The 16,993-nt window shown below is 36.5% G+C and overlaps 3 protein-coding genes and 1 non-coding gene across 4 annotated transcripts; 2 read left to right on the top strand and 2 right to left on the bottom strand.

Moving 5' to 3' along the window:
- Positions 1-441: 441 nt before the first annotated feature.
- LOC133316288 (uncharacterized) lies at positions 442-3,196 on the bottom strand. Its single transcript, XM_061518028.1, has 4 exons — positions 2,246-3,196; positions 1,553-2,170; positions 802-1,434; positions 442-606 (listed from the first exon to the last, which is right to left on the bottom strand). Exons 1-4 carry the CDS (start codon positions 3,194-3,196, stop codon positions 442-444), a joined length of 2,367 nt encoding a protein of 788 aa, XP_061374012.1.
- A 156-nt stretch (positions 3,197-3,352) lies between these two features.
- LOC133316281 (uncharacterized) lies at positions 3,353-4,168 on the bottom strand. Its single transcript, XM_061518016.1, has one exon. It carries the CDS (start codon positions 4,166-4,168, stop codon positions 3,353-3,355), a length of 816 nt encoding a protein of 271 aa, XP_061374000.1.
- A 2,445-nt stretch (positions 4,169-6,613) lies between these two features.
- Positions 6,614-6,720, top strand: LOC133316325 (small nucleolar RNA R71). Its single transcript, XR_009752189.1, has one exon. It is a non-coding gene; the product is annotated as a small nucleolar RNA R71 (small nucleolar RNA).
- Positions 6,721-12,792: 6,072 nt separating this feature from the next.
- LOC133316267 (wall-associated receptor kinase 1-like) lies at positions 12,793-15,858 on the top strand. The gene is made up of 3 exons (XM_061518000.1): positions 12,793-13,660; positions 14,380-14,562; positions 14,651-15,858. Exons 1-3 carry the CDS (start codon positions 12,793-12,795, stop codon positions 15,856-15,858), a joined length of 2,259 nt encoding a protein of 752 aa, XP_061373984.1.
- The last annotated feature ends 1,135 nt before the right edge of the window (positions 15,859-16,993 follow it).

Here is a 16,993-nt window from a genome sequence, read left to right as displayed (position 1 = left end):
AAATATTGGCTTGGGGTTTTCCAACAAAACAATTAAAATTGTCTAACTAAAACATGAAAAACAAAATTTAAAAATTGCATGAAAAAGGGATTTGAGATAGTTCCCTGTCTTGACCGAAGATTCTGTCTGTGTGTACTCATGAAAATTTCCTCCGGTCTCAATCCAATGTTGCTTAGATGGAGCGCGCATTCTCCATTCCGAAATTTAAATTTTTCTGTCCTCATAAATAGATTTAAATCTAAAAATAGATTTAAATCTAAAAATAAATCGTATGCAAGCTAAGCATAACTAGTCGCTTATTCTGAAACATCATGAAAAAATCTAACTCATTAATCATAAAAGCGATAGTATGAAACATGCCACAGGGTTAGCATATCAAACCAAAAATGCTAATCTCAAATCATCAAAAGAAAGTAAGAGGGGGAATGGGAAAGGGATGTCTCAATCGTCTCGGTCCTCCTCCTCAGCATCTCGGACAATGGCTGGAATCATCTCGGTGTCCTCATCACCTGCAGCATGTGAAGTGGTGGCCTGAGATGTAGAAGTGCTCCGCCTGGCAGCATCAAAAGTGGCCTCCTCATCGGAGCCATCATAATTTCTTAGCCTCTTGAATCATCGTTTCCACTTCCTTTGAACTCAGTCATGTCCTTCACCTCACTTGTCTGTCTCTTTTTGCTTTTTCTTTTTCTTGGAAAAATAAACTAATATTAAAAATTTAAATATAAAGTAGTAAACTACGGGTTTGCCTACCCGTCAGCGCTTGTTTAACGTCACGAGCCTGACGTACCTCGTTCAGGTTACCTCGACAAGGGCAACAATGGTTGTTCCCCTGTCAAATTCTCCTCCCATGTAGAGTTTCAGCCGTTGACCATTCACTGTAAAGCTTCTATCGGAATCTAGCGGACTGATCTCTACTGCTCCATATGATTTCATGTTCCTTACGATGAACGGTCCCGACCATCGGGACTTAAGTTTTCCAGGGAAGAGACGAAGACGAGAGTTAAAGAGTAATACCTGATTCCCTACTTTCAAGTCTCGGGGTAGGATCTTCTTGTCATGCCACTTCTTCGTCTTCTCTTTGTACAGGCTTGCACTCTCATAAGCAGAGAGTCTGAACTCATCCAGTTCATCTAGTTGCAGGAGCCTTTTCTCAGCTGCAGTCTTGGAGTCAAAGTTGAGGTACTTGATTGCCCACAGTGCTTTGTGCTCCATCTCCACTGGTAAGTAACAAGCTTTTCTGAACATTAACTGGAAGGGGGACATACCAATTGGTGTCTTGAAGGCAGCCCGGTATGCCCATAGTGCATCATCAAGCTTCTTGGACCAATCTTTTCTAGAGCTTCCCAATGTTTTCTCCAAGATACGTTTGAGCTCTCGGTTGGAAATCTCCACTTGACCACTTGTTTGCGGATGGTATGGTGTTGCAATCTTATGCTTCACTCCGCATTTAGCCAGTACTTATTCCACTTGTCTGTTGTCATCTATCACAAGATTCAACGAACTTCCTTGCATCTTTGTAAAATGTTGGCTAATAGAAGCCACTCATCAGCACCTTTGCAGATGTTCTTTCTCCTGCGTAGTGTCCACCATAGTTGGAACCATGACAGTGCCACATGATGTCCTTCATCTCTTCTTCTGAAATACAGCGCCTTATTACGCCATCAGCACATCTGTAGAAAAGGAAGGGCTCATCCCATAAGTATTTCTTGACGTCATGTAAGAACTTTTTTCTTTGTTGCCATGTGAAGTCTTTTGGAATTTCTCCTGCTGCTTTGAAGTTTGCAAAGTCTGCGAACCAAGCAGGTGTACTTGTGGTCTTTGCTTCCTTCGGTTGTGGATCCGGAATGACATTGATAGCCATGATTTTCTCATCCGGAAACTCCTCTTTGATCTTCAGCTCAGGTCCATCTTGAACATCTTTTTCTTGAATTCTGGAGAGGTTATCAGCCACCAAGTTTTCCACACCTTTCTTGTCTCTGATCTCCACTTCAAATTCTTGAAGGAGTAGCATCCACCTTAGTAGTCTTGGCTTTGCATCCTGCTTATTCAACAAATATTTTAAAGCAGCATGATCAGTATAAACAATTACTTTAGACCCCAACAAATACAGTCTAAATTTGTCAAATGCATAGACAACTGCTAGTAGCTCTTTTTCAGTGGTTGCATAATTCTTTTGTGCATCATTCAGAATTTTACTAGCATAATAAATCACATGCAACAGTTTATTCTTTCTTTGTCCTAAAACAACTCCTATAGCATAATCACTAGCATCACACTTTAATTCAAAAGGAAGTGTGAAATCAGGTGCAGTGATAATAGGTGTAGTGGTCAATTGATCTTTCAAATTATTAAATGCAACCAGACATTCGTCTGTGAAGTTGAATTCCTCATCTTTGACCAACAGTTTACATAGCGGCTTCGCTATCTTGGAGAAGTCTTTGATAAAGCGTCTGTAGAAACCTGCATGACCAAGAAAACTTCGAATGCCTTTGACGTTAGAGGGAGGGAGAAGTTTCTCAATAACAGATATCTTTGCTTTATCCACTTCTATACCGGCTTTGGACACTTTATGTCCTAAAACTATGCCATCCTTCACCATGAAGTGGCATTTTTCCCAGTTTAAAACAAGATTAATCTCTTGACATCTTTGTAAAAAACAAGATAAATTTTCTAAACATATGTCAAAAGAGGGACAAAAAACAGAAAAGTCATCCATGAAGATTTCAATAGTTTTCTCAATCATATCAGAAAAAATAGAGAGCATACACCTTTGGAAAGTGGCAGGAGCGTTGCACAAGCCGAAGGGCATCCTCCGGTAAGCGAAAACTCTGTAAGGGCATGTGAATGCTGTCTTTTCTTGATCTTCTGGAGCTACTGCTATTTGGTTGTAGCCTGAGTACCCATCCAGGAAGCAGTAGAAGGCATGGCCAGCTAGTCTCTCCAACATTTGGTCCAAGAAGGGAAGTGGGAAGTGGTCCTTCCGAGTGGCTATGTTAAGTCTTCTATAGTCAACGCACATCCTCCACCCGGTGACTGTCCTTGTTGAAATCAACTCATTGTTCTCATTCTTCACCATGGTGACTCCACCTTTCTTTGGTACTGTTTGTACAGGACTTACCCATGCACTATCAGATATCGGGTAGATCATACCTGCATCTAACAGTTTAACTACCTCCTTCCTAACCACTTCTTTCATGGTTGGATTGAGTCTCCTTTATGGCTGCCTCACAGGTTTCATATTATCTTCCATTAGAATTTTATGAGTACAAAGGGAAAGATTTATAACTTTTAGGTCAGAGAAGGACCATCCTATGGCAGCTTTGTGTGTCTTCAGCACTTTGAGAAGCTTCTCTTATTCTGCTGTTGTTAGCTCAACATTGATGATGACTGGATAGGTATTGTTGTTACCTAGGAAGACATATTTTAAATTTGGAGGTAACTCCTTAAGCTCTACCTTTGGTGCTCCAAGAGGGATGTCATCTTTCTTTCTTTCAAGTTGCTCCACCACTGGTTCTTTATCAGTTACTTCAACGTCGTCGTTGATTTGTTCTAACTCAAGCAGAGAATTCTCCTCTTTCATAGCATTATCAATTGCTTCTTGTAGTATGTCTATCATAAAACAATCTCCTCCGTCTGTTGGATGTTTCATTGATTCAAAGATGTTAATGGTGACTGTTTCTTCGTCCACCCTCAGTATTATTTTTCCTTGCTCCACATCGACCAATGCCCTTGCGGTGGTTAAGAATGGCCTTCCAAGCAGTATGGGGATCTCGGTGTCTTTTGCCATATTCAGAACTACAAAATCTGCAGGGAAGATAAATTTGTCAATTTTAACTAACACATCCTTAATTACCCCATCTGGTCTTCTGATCGTTCTGTCAGCTAACTGGAGAGAAACGGTAGTCAGCTTGAGCTCCTTGATTCCAAGAGCTCTGCACATGGATAGTGGCATCAGGTTGATACTTGCTCCCAGATCACATAATGCTTTCCCAACTTCAATGTCTCCTATTTCAATAGGAATACTGAAACTGCCGGGATCCTTCAGCTTGGGAGGAAGTTTCCTCTGAATGATGGCACTGCACTCCTGTGTCAAGGCTACTGTTTCGCATTCCTTCAACTTGTGTTTCTTTGATAGAAGGTCTTTCATGAATTTCGCATAGTTTGGCATGTTTTCTAGAGCTTCTGCGAAAGGAATGTTGACTTGCAGCTTCTTGAAGATATCCAGAAATTTAGTGTATTGCTACTTCTTCACTTCCTGATTCAGCCGCTGAGGGTATGGAACTTTTGCATAGGGAGATGGGTCTGCTGCTTTTGGTTGTCTGTCCAAAGCTTTCTTTTTCTCCCATTTTAATAGCTTCCTTTCTGGAATGCTCTGCTCAGCTTCAACTACATCTTCTTCTTTTTCTTTCTCAACTTCAGGTTCAACTACAGGTTCAGCTTCCTGCTTCTTTTCAACTGGTGGCTTCTCCACAAGTTGAATCACTATCCCGCTTCTTGTGACAATTGCATTACATTGTGCCTTTGGGTTCGTGTCAGTGTTACTTGGAAAGGTGCCCTGAGTTCTTTCAGTGAGCTATCTTAACAGGTGACCAATTTGAGTCTCCAAATTCTGAATTGAAGCTTCTTGATTCCGGAATGAAGCTCTTGTTTCATCTCTAAAGGCATTGATACTATCCAGCAAGTAACACTGACACGAACCAAGTACAACAATAACCAGTCCCTTTAAGTTGAATAACTCAGTTGTTGTTGTTTAGAAAATTGATTTTGAGTAGCAATAAAAATAAAGACTTATTTTTGTAATTTTTGAATTGAGAAATAAACAATAAAAATAAGAATGGATTTGTGAAAATATGGAAAAAGCATTGTAGCTAGAGCGCACTTACCTTATGATCCCAACTTCTTACTTTGGATTGATTTAAAAACACTTACCTATATAAAAACTCAGATAATTATCATCTAAAAATAATTAGTTAAATCCCAATCCATTGGTGAATTAACCCTTTAACCCCAATTGGAATCCTAATTCCTTAGTGACCCTTCATGAGAATTAAGCAATGAATACGACAATTAAGGCATCTGCAATTAACATACATCTATTCCTAGCATGCATACTAATTGTTATCTTACCCCCTTTCAAGATCAGAAACCCCAATATCCTTATTTAGGGTTCTAACCCTCAAACTGTCATCAACTACCAGAGTGATCAAGTCTAATAAAGAAGACAGAAATTTTGCACAAGGTAAAGATAAATAATTTTATATAAACGAGTAAAAATTAAACCAATCTGCGTAACAAGGGTTCGCATAGGGTTTGTGACCCTAACTACAATAAAAGGAATTAGCCAGACATATTCATGTCTGACAAAACAAAATGTTCAAAAGAAAGCATAAAATAACTAAGAACCGGGAAATTGGGAGAAGAAGAAAGCTTCAATCTTTGCTCCAATTGCTCCCTCAGATCTCTGCCTCCGTGTTTTCTCTCTATGAAAAGTCTGTTTTTTTCTTAGGTCAGTGACTCTTTTTATAGCCCCCAGCTGAATCAGGTCAAATCTCTTCAAAAGATATGATTTTAATTATATTTTCCGTCCAAATCTGCCCACAGAAAACGCAAGGCCCATTGCCGCGCGATTAGCGCCAGATCCACGCTAATCGCGCGGTGAGACAGGGAGAAACTTCCTTTCCTGGCGCGGTTAGCGTGGGTATCGCGCCATTCGTGTGGATCACAATAATTTTTGACCTTTGTTCATGCTTTGTGTCGCGATCACGATCTTTCATGCTATCAGCGCGAGTCACTTGTCTGAAACCTGACTTCCTTTCATGCTTTTCTTCTGTAAAAACATATAAACAGCGTGAAAGTTTGTTTGAAGGAAAATTATCAAGGATTCTTTAAAAATACAGCTTTTTATCAATGAATCACTGTTAAATCCTTGTTCTTTTTGCTCTAAAAAGATTATACGCTGAAGCCGTATCAGGCATCTGCATGTTGAATGTAGTCAGATGTTGTCTTGGACAACTGTGCAAACGCCTTTTCCCACTCAGATGTGGTGCCTTGAGGTTGTTGTTGCAATGGCATAGGAGGATTCAGCTGGTAATTTGACTTGTAACTCAACCCAGGGTGTTGGTTGTTATTCTTCCACCCTTGGTTACCATATTGATTCCTTCCTGGATTGTTCGAGTTCTTTTGATCATACTATAGGGCATTGCCTTCCACTGGTTGCTTTTCCGTGTTTCTGATGTATTCACAATCTTCAATTGCATGAGCCTCCTGACAAGTATCACATTTAATGTTAGCATTAGAAACAGAAGAAACTTGAGAAGAAGTAAATTTCTTATTAAGAACATCTAATTGTTCTTGTTGTTTCTTGTGCATTTGTAGCATTAGTTCATTCTGAGCTAAAATTGCATCATAGCCTTCAAGCTTCATGATTCCTGAACTTCTAGGTGCAACTGGAGTAGGAGCATTGTCAAATTCTTGAGATGCTAGTGATTCCAACAGTTCAAGTGCTTCCTCAGGAGTTTTTGTTTTCAACGAGCCTCCTGAAGCGGCATTTACCAATGTTCTTGTGTTGGCTATCATCCCTTGGAAAAAGATTCTTGCCTTCTCCCATGTTTTAATTCCATGTTGAGGACACTTCCTGAGTAATCCTTTGAATCGTGTCCATGCCTCGTACAAAGATTCTCTTTCTTTTTGTTCAAAAGCTGAGATCTCCGCCTTGAGCCTAACCATCTTTGAAGCTGAGAAAAATCTGGCCAAGAATTTTGCGGCTAAGTCATCCCAACTGGTTATGCTTCCTTCAGGTTGAGACTGCAACCAATCTCTTGCTTCATCCTTCAGTGAGCATGGAAATAGCCTTAGCAAGATAGCATCACGAGAAACTCCATTTACTTTTAATGTATAACAGTAAAGTAAGAAGTCATCAAGATGACAGTAGGGGTTCTCTGTGCTTCCTCCTGCGAACTGTTCTTTTTTAATCAGTTGCAGTAATGTCGGCTTTAGTTCAAAGTTGTTAGCCTCTATTTGGGGTCTAACGATGCTCGCTGTCTGTGGAGCTCGAGCTGGGGTCATGTAATCCCCCAATGTCCTTCGAACAATTTGACCGTTGTTTTCTGCCATTGGTTCCTCCTTCGGTTCTTTCTTAGGTTCCTCTTTTGTTTCTGTAGAAGTTGATGCTGTTTTTGTTTCTTTCGCTTTCTTTGCTTTTGCGTCCTTCCTAAGTTTCCTCTCTGTCTTTTCTATCTCAGGATCAAACTGCAAGATTATCGGGTTAAGAGTACCTCGCATAAACGAAGATAGAAAAGATGTGCAGAAAAAATAGAAAATGCAAAACAGAAAATAGAAAAATAAACCAAGAATGCAGAATATGCAGAAAAAAATAAAATAAAAATAAAAAAAAAAAACAGAATTAAATGAAACAATAAAAAAATTTAATAAATAAATAAATAAACGAAATAAAAAAAATGAAAAAATAAATAAAAATAAAAATAAAAAAAATAAAAAAAAAATTAATGCAGAAATTTAAAACGTCCAATCTAAAAGTTAATTAGTTACTTCTAATGTTGAAGAATTTGATCCCCGGCAACGGCGCCAAAAACTTGTTGTGCGATTCGGCAAGTGCAACGATCGTAAAAGTAATAAAGTGTACCGGAGTACGAGATCATTTTCACGAGGATCAGAATTTCAAGCACTAGCTCACTAATTGCGTTTTAGTTGGACAATCAAAGGTTTGGGTTGAGAGAATAGTGAATTTAGATGAAGAGATTTGTTGTTCAAAGAACTTAAATTTAATAAGAACATGCAAGTATGAAATTCTAGAATTAACAGAATGAATGAGATGATGATGTTTGATTAAGATGTAAAACAAGCGTAGTTAAGGTTTCGACTTCCCCCAATATCCTCAATATGTTATGAATTAAAAAGCCAAGAATCTGTTTCTTAACATATTGCCAATCAATTCTATCTGAGTTAATTACGGCTCAATTCCTTGTTACCATAAATCTATGAAATCTTGAAAGAACTCTAGTTCCCCGATTATTCCCCCAAGAAAACATGCATTAAGATCAAGAATTACAAGATTGCATAATTACCTTATGTCTATTCCTATTCCTATTCCTAGATCACAAGGATTATGATAAATTATCAAGTCAAGGTTCATGCACCAACATCCCTATTGTCATACAATTCCCCAAAATCATTCTATAAGGAACAAACTCATAGAAAGCAATGAAAACGGATAATTTATTCAATTATAAAAAGAACAGGATTCGGAGACAATTTAATTCATAAACATAAAGATTCAATTGGGTTTCATCTACCCTTAACTACATAAAAAACTACTCTAGCGTACTGAAAAGAAAAGAAATAATAAAGAAAAGAGAACCCCAAGCCTCCATTGGTGTGATGTTGACATGGTTCCTCAGTGCTCCAATGCTCTGCAACAGGATTCCTCCTTGAAGTATGAATGAAGATGAATTGGTGAATGAATGAGTGGTATTGAGTTGTGCTCCCAAGCTCCTTATTTATAACCACAGGAGTTCTATCCATCATCTAATCTTCCAATGAATCCATACAAGATTTGTATTTGATTTCATCTTTGTTTCCTTTTTCATGTAAAATCTTGGAGATTTGGTTGATGAATTAGAGCTTTAAATCTTCGTTGTATCTTTTATCACATCTTCTTTATTGAAGTTATATCTTTTCCACATCAAGGTTGATGTGTTTCCTCCTTGTATCTTTATGGAATCCTCTGCATATCTTGATCAAATCTTTAATTGCTTTTCTTTTTTTATTTAATAATATTACAAATATGTATCAATTGGCAAATCAAATCAAATATTGGTTGATTGGTTTGACAGATTGAGCTTCAAATCTTTGTTATGATTCCTTTATCACTTCATAGCACCAAATCTTGTGGATTTACCTTCAAAATAAGCAAAATATCAAAACAATAGCGAAATTTTCAAATCTTTATTATTTTATCATATAACACCTTGAATTCCATGCAATCTACCATATAATCTTTATGTAATTTGGCCTAAAAACATGGTAAACCAAGGGTTTATCATCCACAAACCCCCAATAGCCCACTGCATGAACATTGCTGCTACTGTTCTTCGAAATCTCAAAATATTCGGATATTCGTCGGGGGCATATCCGGATATCAATATTCGGGTATCTCTCTGCCAAAATTTGGATATTCAGATACCCATATCCGGATATCAATATCCGGATACTCACAACAAAATATCTGGATATTTCGCGACAGAACCCAGGTTCTGCACTTCGCGAAAATCCAATCCAAAGGTTTATCTTTTACCGATTATAGAAGCTTAAACATGCATTTCTAAGTGTGTTAAGCATTACCCAGCGTTAGGTTATCATCTTTAGCTCATTACATGCATTAAGGTTCAATTTTTAACCACTTAGACTCATGATCATGTGTTGAACAACTCACCCAAGCTCTAAACTGAGAAGCAAGGGCTCATGGAGCTCACCACCAACTCCAAAGGTTCTGACTTGGTTCAAAAACGAAAATGGTATACCAAGGTTGGTTCTTTCTTCACAAAGGTGACACTTTGAAGCTCAAAATTCCACTACAATGGCTCCAACAACACCAACCCCCAAAGTCAGCACCAAAGCACTCAAGAACAACCCACCAACTCAGAAAAACAAGCCTCTCACTCAACCCAACACAACCACAAGGTGTTTACAAGGAAGAACCAAGAGAAAAGATGATCATTTAGTGGTTTCTCATGAAGAAATGGTGAAGGCAAGGGAAGGAGACACCAAGTCAGCAAGGAGATCCACACTCAGCAGCCACTCACGCACAAAAACTGATAAATTAACCTAGGGTTGTGTGCAAAAGTCCTATATATAGGCCACTTAACAATTAAACACGCAGTATTAACGTTAATTGCTACGCTTAGTATTTTAATCCCAAACTCAGGATTCTTAACCTGCTCAATTTAACAAGAATTATCTTATTTTTATTACATTTTTCGGAGCAACTTTCCGGTACGCGCTTTTCCATAGTAAGTATCAGTTCTGGCACCAGTTCTCAGTCCTTATCGCTCGCTTCTCGTTTCGCTCGTTCGTCAAATCTTATGGGCCTAGAGTGAGTAGATAAAGAAGCTTTGGGGCTTCGTTCATCTTACGAAAATGGTCCTGCTTCACTCCAATCAGCATTGAACTCTTTGCGTCTCTCTGATGACCCTACCAATAACTCTTTCCAGGTTGAAGTCCCCAGAGAAGATGAAAAGATATGCTTACCTTCCAGCCAAGGTGATAAGGCTTCCTTTTATATATATAAATGTTTATTCCAAGACTTGGGAGTCCGACATCCTTTCTCCGCTTTCCAGAGAGATGTCCTTCATTATCTTGATGTGGCACCTTCACAACTCCATCCCAATAGGTGGTGTTTTCTTCAAGTATTCGAACTGCTCTGTCGGGCTCATGAGTTGGGCATATTCTTGTCGTGTCTCTTCTGTCTTTTTGCGTTGTTCCATAATGCCGTTGACAAAGAAAGTTGTCGTTTTGACTGGGTATCTTTGAGAGCTTGCCCTGATTTACGGTGGTGTACCATCTTTAACAAAAAAAAGAACAACCCAATTTTCGATGTATCAGCAGGAGACAAAAACCCTCTTGTGTGAAATGAGAGACTTAAACCCTTTTATTAAAGGCTTTAATGTTTCTAAATTGAATGTAGATAAGTTATCTACATTCGCTCCCAAAACAACGTCGTTTTGGGTTGAAAAATTAAAAAATTATAAAGAAAAAGACTATTTTTTTTTTTGATAACAAGAAAAAGACTATTATAACTTGAAATAAATTATAATTACTAAAATACCTTGATTTCTGCCTCAAAACGACATCATTTTGGGCTCACTGTAGATAAGTTATCTACATTGACTGTAGAAAAAGCGAACCCTTTATTAAAAGGGTTATATTTCTCTTATGTTGCATAAAATAAATAAGTTTCTTACACACATAAAATAAAGGTGGGTCTCACATTTATTTTTTCTCTCTTCTCTTACACATGAGTTCCACTTATAATTTTATTTTTATAACATGAGATATCTATTTTTCTATTACATAAGATAAATATAACTCCTTATTAAATGAGTTCAAAACCTATTCCATGGCAGTTTCACTTCAGAAACGGTTGTATATAGAACATTGCAACTTTAGCTTCAAGCCTTCACCTTTGATGTTGTTTCACCTTTTGGGTTTTGACCATGATTCTACGTGCCTTAAATCGATTTTTTTAATTTTATTTTTATGGGATAGATTATTCATATATTACTTAGTTTTTAATAATAATAATAATAATAATAATAATAAATACTCGATTAAATTGTAAACTATTATCCAATTATGGGACGTGGTAATTGTGAGAATGAATTAAATTATGTAAAAAATATCATATAATATTAAAATTGTATGTTAAAAGAGTTTAGGATATACTACTTGAAAAAAACTCTTGATTTTCGACATATTTTTTCGAACAAAAAATGTCCGTAAAAAATATTGTCGAACGTTTTAACGGATCTTTGTCGTAATGGACTATCGACCATAAATGGAATTTTCCATCCAAAATCATTCCATTTTAAATTCTGTCAAAAAATTAATTAAATTAGACGCATTGTTTTATTATATCTCTTTTTCACTGCAAATAAGTAGAGAATTTATAGCGGACCGGGACCATCATTTTTTAGGTGGTCCCTTGGTGTAAATGAGAGGGTAAAATTGGAAAAAAAAAATAGCAGGAGTAAAAAGGGAAAGAAAAATTAGTGCTGTGAGAGAGAGCACCAAATCATTGGGTGATCCTGGAGCATAATAAATATTTCTGCAAATAAGATAGGTTAGATACGTATTCTAAACAATCTTTTAGGATTAATTTCCTTATTTCCAAATATTTCATGATTTACAAAAATATTTTTCTTATTTCCTTATATTTCATAATTTATTTCCTTTGATCTTTAATATAAACAAAAATTAATGCTTTTTTATTGCATTAAATCGCGTTATATCATATCAATATTGATCAATCTTCTCCTTTTCCCTCCTTCCTTTGTACCTAAAATCAATGTTGTTAAAATCGAGATCTTAAGTAAAATTGGAAAGGAATTAAAAAAATCGTAAAACGTAAAATCATAATATAAAAAAATCGTAAAAACTTGAAAGCGTTTGGAATATTAGTAAAATTATTTTGATGAAAAAAATCATAAAAACGTAAAATCGTAATGATAAATCGAGATTTTAACAACAATGTCTAAAACCCTCACACTCTTCTTCCAACGGTTATAAAAGCCAAGAAAAAAAAGATATATATAAGGATATATAATATTAAGATTATATCTTACAAGAATTTAGAATATTCTAAACAATCTTTTAGAATTATTTTCATTATATTTTAGGAATTAGTACTTTGTATCTTGTGTTACCTCAAAATCACACTGTGGATGGGTCTTTGGTGTCTCTGGTGAGGGTCCAGGCCCGCTTGCCATACTCTCGTATTAGGATTAGTATCTTTGACGGATATCTATTCTTTATTAATATCAATCCATATCTTGGATTGGACTTATTACTTAATGGGCCCCTTATATGGTCCATAACACAGTGGTATCACGCCAACATATAATATTAATCAATCTTCTCTGTTTTTCTCCCTCACTTATACCAAAAACCCTGTAATTTCCAACAAAAAATAAATTCCATCATACTCTTCTTCTCAAAGGTACAAAAGCAGAAGAAAAAAATATACACATAGAAGAGAGGTACCCAAACAGCAAAGTGATGGCTATGCAGTCAACGCAGCATCTCCTTCTGCTGCTTCTGGCAATGCTTTTGGCAGTAGAAACAGCAGCACAACCCCTTCCAAACTGCACAAGAAAATGTGGTTCCCTTGAAATTCCCTACCCATTTGGTACAACCGAGGGTTGTTACCTTGACACCCCATTCCTCATCACATGCAACCAAACTTCAGGTTCACCACCCACCCCATTCTTGCAAGGTGGAAAAACAACAGTGCTAAACATCTCACTCGATGGTGAATTGCGTATCTCATTGCAATCAGCTAAAGATTGCTACAATGATAGCGGAGAACCTACAATTTCGGAAACCAGTGGCCTCAAGTTGAGTCACTTTCACATCTCATCAACCCGAAACAAATTAACTGCCATTGGTTGTGACACGCTTGGACTAATAACTGGCCATGGTTCACAGAAAGACTACAACACAGGATGCGAGTCTTTTTGCAACAGTCTTGTTGAGATCGTAGCTAATGGTACTTGCACTGGCACTGGTTGTTGCGAAGCTTCTATCCCCGAGGGACTATCCACTGTCGTTTTTGAATCTTCAAGCTCACAAAAAAGACACACTACTGTACACGACTTCAATACATGTGGTTATGCGTTTTTGGTTGAAGAAGGAGCTTACAACTTCGTGTCCACAGATATTGTAAACTTGCAGAGGACAATGTTTCCTGTGGTGGTGGATTGGTCAGTGGGGAAACAAACATGCGAGGAAGCAAAGAAAAACCTTTCTAGCTATGCGTGTGTCGCAGAAAACAGTTACTGCTCCAATTCAAAGAATGGACCTGGCTACCGTTGCCACTGCTCTGATGGTTTTCAGGGAAACCCTTACCTTCTTGATGGCTGTGAAGGTATTATTAATTACTTCAAATTTCTTCATGTGATTTCGCTAACCTTTTACCAAATATTTTTAAGCAACACAATGTAAAAGGTATACTCATGTTTAGGGTTTAAGGTTTCGTGACAATGATAGATCACATGTTAGATTCTTGTATTGGGCCTTTTGCAATTGCAACAAAGGTAATGCTTCCCTATATATGCAAAGGGGAGCTTTATAGCCTAACCTAAGGTTAGCATTTTAATGTTCTTACATACGGGTGAGAGACAATGGTAATTCAGTAATTCAAATTCACATTATTGTGGAGATATATGTTTAATGGTAAACAGTAAAATAATAATATTAATGATGGTTATATTTAGGAATCTCTCTGTCTTGGCTTGATATACTATTGATTGGCCATTAAATATTACAGAATCCTATTAGGGTTATAAGTTATAGTTGGTTAAGAATTTCTGTTATTCCTTTTGTTTATAAACTCTCTCTGTTTTGGGAATTTTCTCAGTTAAAAAACAATTTTTCCATACATACATATCAACATGATTTACTGACTCAACTAGTTTGGAATAAAGGTGATATTGATGTTAATGACGATTATCTTGTCAATTATTGGCTCTTGAAAGTGCAATGATTTGATTTCATGAGTGCGAGTGATATGATAATAAATGCATGACTTGATTTCAAACCATAGTATATGGACTATGGAAAACTCACTTTTATATTGTCTTGAAGAAATTAATAAATGCTTGGAATCCAACAATTGCATTGATGGAGCAATATGCCACAACTTCCGCGGGGGCTACTATTGTTCGTGCCCCAAAGGACACAAAGGAGATGGGAAAATTGATGGAACCGGTTGCCTTCTCAAATCAAGTACTAATTCAAGGTCATTTATCAGTCTGATAATTGCATTGGGTGAGTATAATACCACTGGAACCGTATAGCACTTTGTACTATTACGATGAATATTGTCAAAAATGATCCTTTGTTTTTTCGTTGGCAGGTGTAGTGATTATAATCGTAATTTGTGTGTATTGGTGGATGAAGAACAGAAAGCTCTTCAAACGTAAAGAGAAAATTTTTGCACAAAATGGTGGCATATTGTTACAACAACTGTTAGCTAAGCATGGAGGATCAAGTGAAACAGCGAGAGTGTTTAGTGAGGAGGAACTCAAGGAGGCCACCAACAACTTTGATGAACGAAGGGTCCTTGGCCAAGGGTATTATGGGAAAGTTTACAAAGGAGAATTACTTGATAACAGAATGGTAGCTATAAAAAGGTCCAAAATCAATAACCCAATCCAGATTGAGCAGTTCATCAATGAGGTATATGTGCTTTCCCAAATCAACCATAGGAACGTGGTAAAGCTCTTGGGGTGTTGTTTACAGACAGAACTTCCCTCGCTTGTCTATGAATTCATTCCTAATGGTACCATTTCTCAGCATCTTCATGATCAAACCCAATCTTTTATAAGACTCTCATGGGAAACACGATTGAGAATAGCAACAGAAACTGCTGGAGCCCTTGCATACTTGCATTCTGCTGCTTCAACACCAATCATACACAGAGATGTGAAAACTTCTAATATACTACTAGATTCTGATCTCACTGCAAAGGTTTCGGATTTTGGAGCTTCAAGGTTTATTCCTCTTGATCAAACTGAGTTAACCACTTTTGTGCAAGGGACTCTAGGGTATGTTGACCCTGAATATGTCAACACGGGCAAATTAACTGTGAAGAGCGACGTTTATAGCTTTGGGGTTGTTCTAGCAGAGCTAGTCACAGGTAAGAAGGCACTTTCTTTCAGCAGGCCTGAGAGTGATACAAATCTAGCAATGTACTTTGTTTCTTCAATGAATGATGGAAGGTTACTCGCAATTGTGGATAACAAAATAAAAAATGAGGCAAATATTCTTGAGCTTGAGCAAGTATTGGAAGTTGCCAATATCACAAAACGTTGTTTAAGTGAGAAGGGTAAGAAAAGGCCTACCATGAAGGAAGTGGCAATGGAACTTGAAGGACTGAGAATATTAATGATAAAGAACAGACAGGAAAGTGTCGAAATGTCTTCAGATGAGACAGGGCACTTTCTCAATGATGATTTGTTTCCTCACAATGTTGACATCGAAGCTGGAGTTGGTTCAAGTGGTGTAAATTATGGGATGTATAGCTTAAACCAGGTTTCCATGATATTGAGTGGCGGAAGATAATTAGGTGGTAAAGATTATGAAATCATAGTGATTACCAAGTCTGTCCTTACTCGGAACCTGATCCGAAACTTTCATAACACATATGAATATGCTTTGATGCATTAATGAACTTGATGTTTCCTTTAGTTTCTTGTATATTTGTGTTTTAATCATCTATAAAATTTCCGCATACATTTTTATTTGTTCGTTTTTTTCCTCTGAATAGCTGTTTCTGTATAAAAATTGAGTAAAACCAAATTTTAGCCACGAGACGCTTGTTCATCATGACCATGGTCGTTTTCATTTGTATGGCATGACAGTGCGTTATAATGCTCTACCAAAGCTTTCTTTCATATTTTTCATGTAAATAGCGCGTCCTTTAATGTTGACTTTGCTTCTTAGGTGCGACTTCTTTGATTTTTCATTTTCTACTCCAAAGTCCTTTATTTCATTCTTGCTCAAATTCATATAATTCACCTTCAAAATCAATAAGAAATAGATATGTGAGATTAAATTTCAATTTTCATGCTTTTTCACTATAAAATCTAAGAATTCATGCTTTTGATTATGTAATTCATGTGATATTAGCTCTAAAAACATGATAAACTAAATGTTTATTAAAAAAACATTTAATTTGATATGGTATCCTATCTTGTTACAACTTTAAATTTTTTTATTTTTTATTTGGTAAACTGTCAAACCTTTAATTTGACCATGACTCTACGTAACTTAAATCAATCGCTTTTTATATTATTTTTTATTACATTACTTACTTTTAAATAATACAAATAAAAACATATGGGATTGAACAACAATTTTTGTCACAATTACATTATATTATATTTTTGGGATTGAATTAGGCTAAAAAGAAAAAAAAAATATCTACAAAATATCATATTATATTAAGATTATATCTTACAAGAATTTAGAATATTCTAAACAATCTTTTAGAACTATTTTCCTTATTTCATTACGTTGGAAAGAATATCTTTAGAATATCTTTGGAAAGAATATCTTTAGGATATCTTTATTATATGTAAAGACATATTTCCTTATTTCATTTGGATTTAGGTTAGGAATGGGTTAAGTCCATCAGTGTTTCTTTATATATTGTACTCTCCTTAATCAATTCAATATACATATTTATTCTATGTTC

Source organism: Gastrolobium bilobum, unplaced genomic scaffold (genome assembly GCF_033153095.1).
Source record: "Gastrolobium bilobum isolate Gb01-03AN ecotype WA unplaced genomic scaffold, APGP_CSIRO_Gbil_v1 utg3519, whole genome shotgun sequence".
NCBI classification, from domain to species: Eukaryota; Viridiplantae; Streptophyta; class Magnoliopsida; order Fabales; family Fabaceae; genus Gastrolobium; species Gastrolobium bilobum.
Note: the sequence above shows the minus strand (reverse complement) of the source record. Positions and strands in the feature narration are given on the sequence as shown.

Excerpts from the sequence above, each read along its gene's own strand:
- LOC133316281 (XM_061518016.1), bottom strand. The coding sequence starts at position 4,168 with ATGCCAAACTATGCGAAATTCATGAAAGACCTTCTATCAAAGAAACAC.
- LOC133316288 (XM_061518028.1), bottom strand. The coding sequence starts at position 3,196 with ATGAAAGAAGTGGTTAGGAAGGAGGTAGTTAAACTGTTAGATGCAGGT. Across the intron at positions 2,171-2,245 it reads GTGATTATGCTATAGGAGTT|AATTATGCAACCACTGAAAA; the intron begins GTTTTAGGACAA and ends GATGCACAAAAG. Across the intron at positions 607-801 it reads CCATTGTTGCCCTTGTCGAG|AGGCTAAGAAATTATGATGG; the intron begins GTAACCTGAACG and ends CGATGATTCAAG.
- LOC133316267 (XM_061518000.1), top strand. The coding sequence starts at position 12,793 with ATGGCTATGCAGTCAACGCAGCATCTCCTTCTGCTGCTTCTGGCAATG. Across the intron at positions 13,661-14,379 it reads CCTTCTTGATGGCTGTGAAG|AAATTAATAAATGCTTGGAA; the intron begins GTATTATTAATT and ends ATTGTCTTGAAG. Across the intron at positions 14,563-14,650 it reads CAGTCTGATAATTGCATTGG|GTGTAGTGATTATAATCGTA; the intron begins GTGAGTATAATA and ends TTTCGTTGGCAG.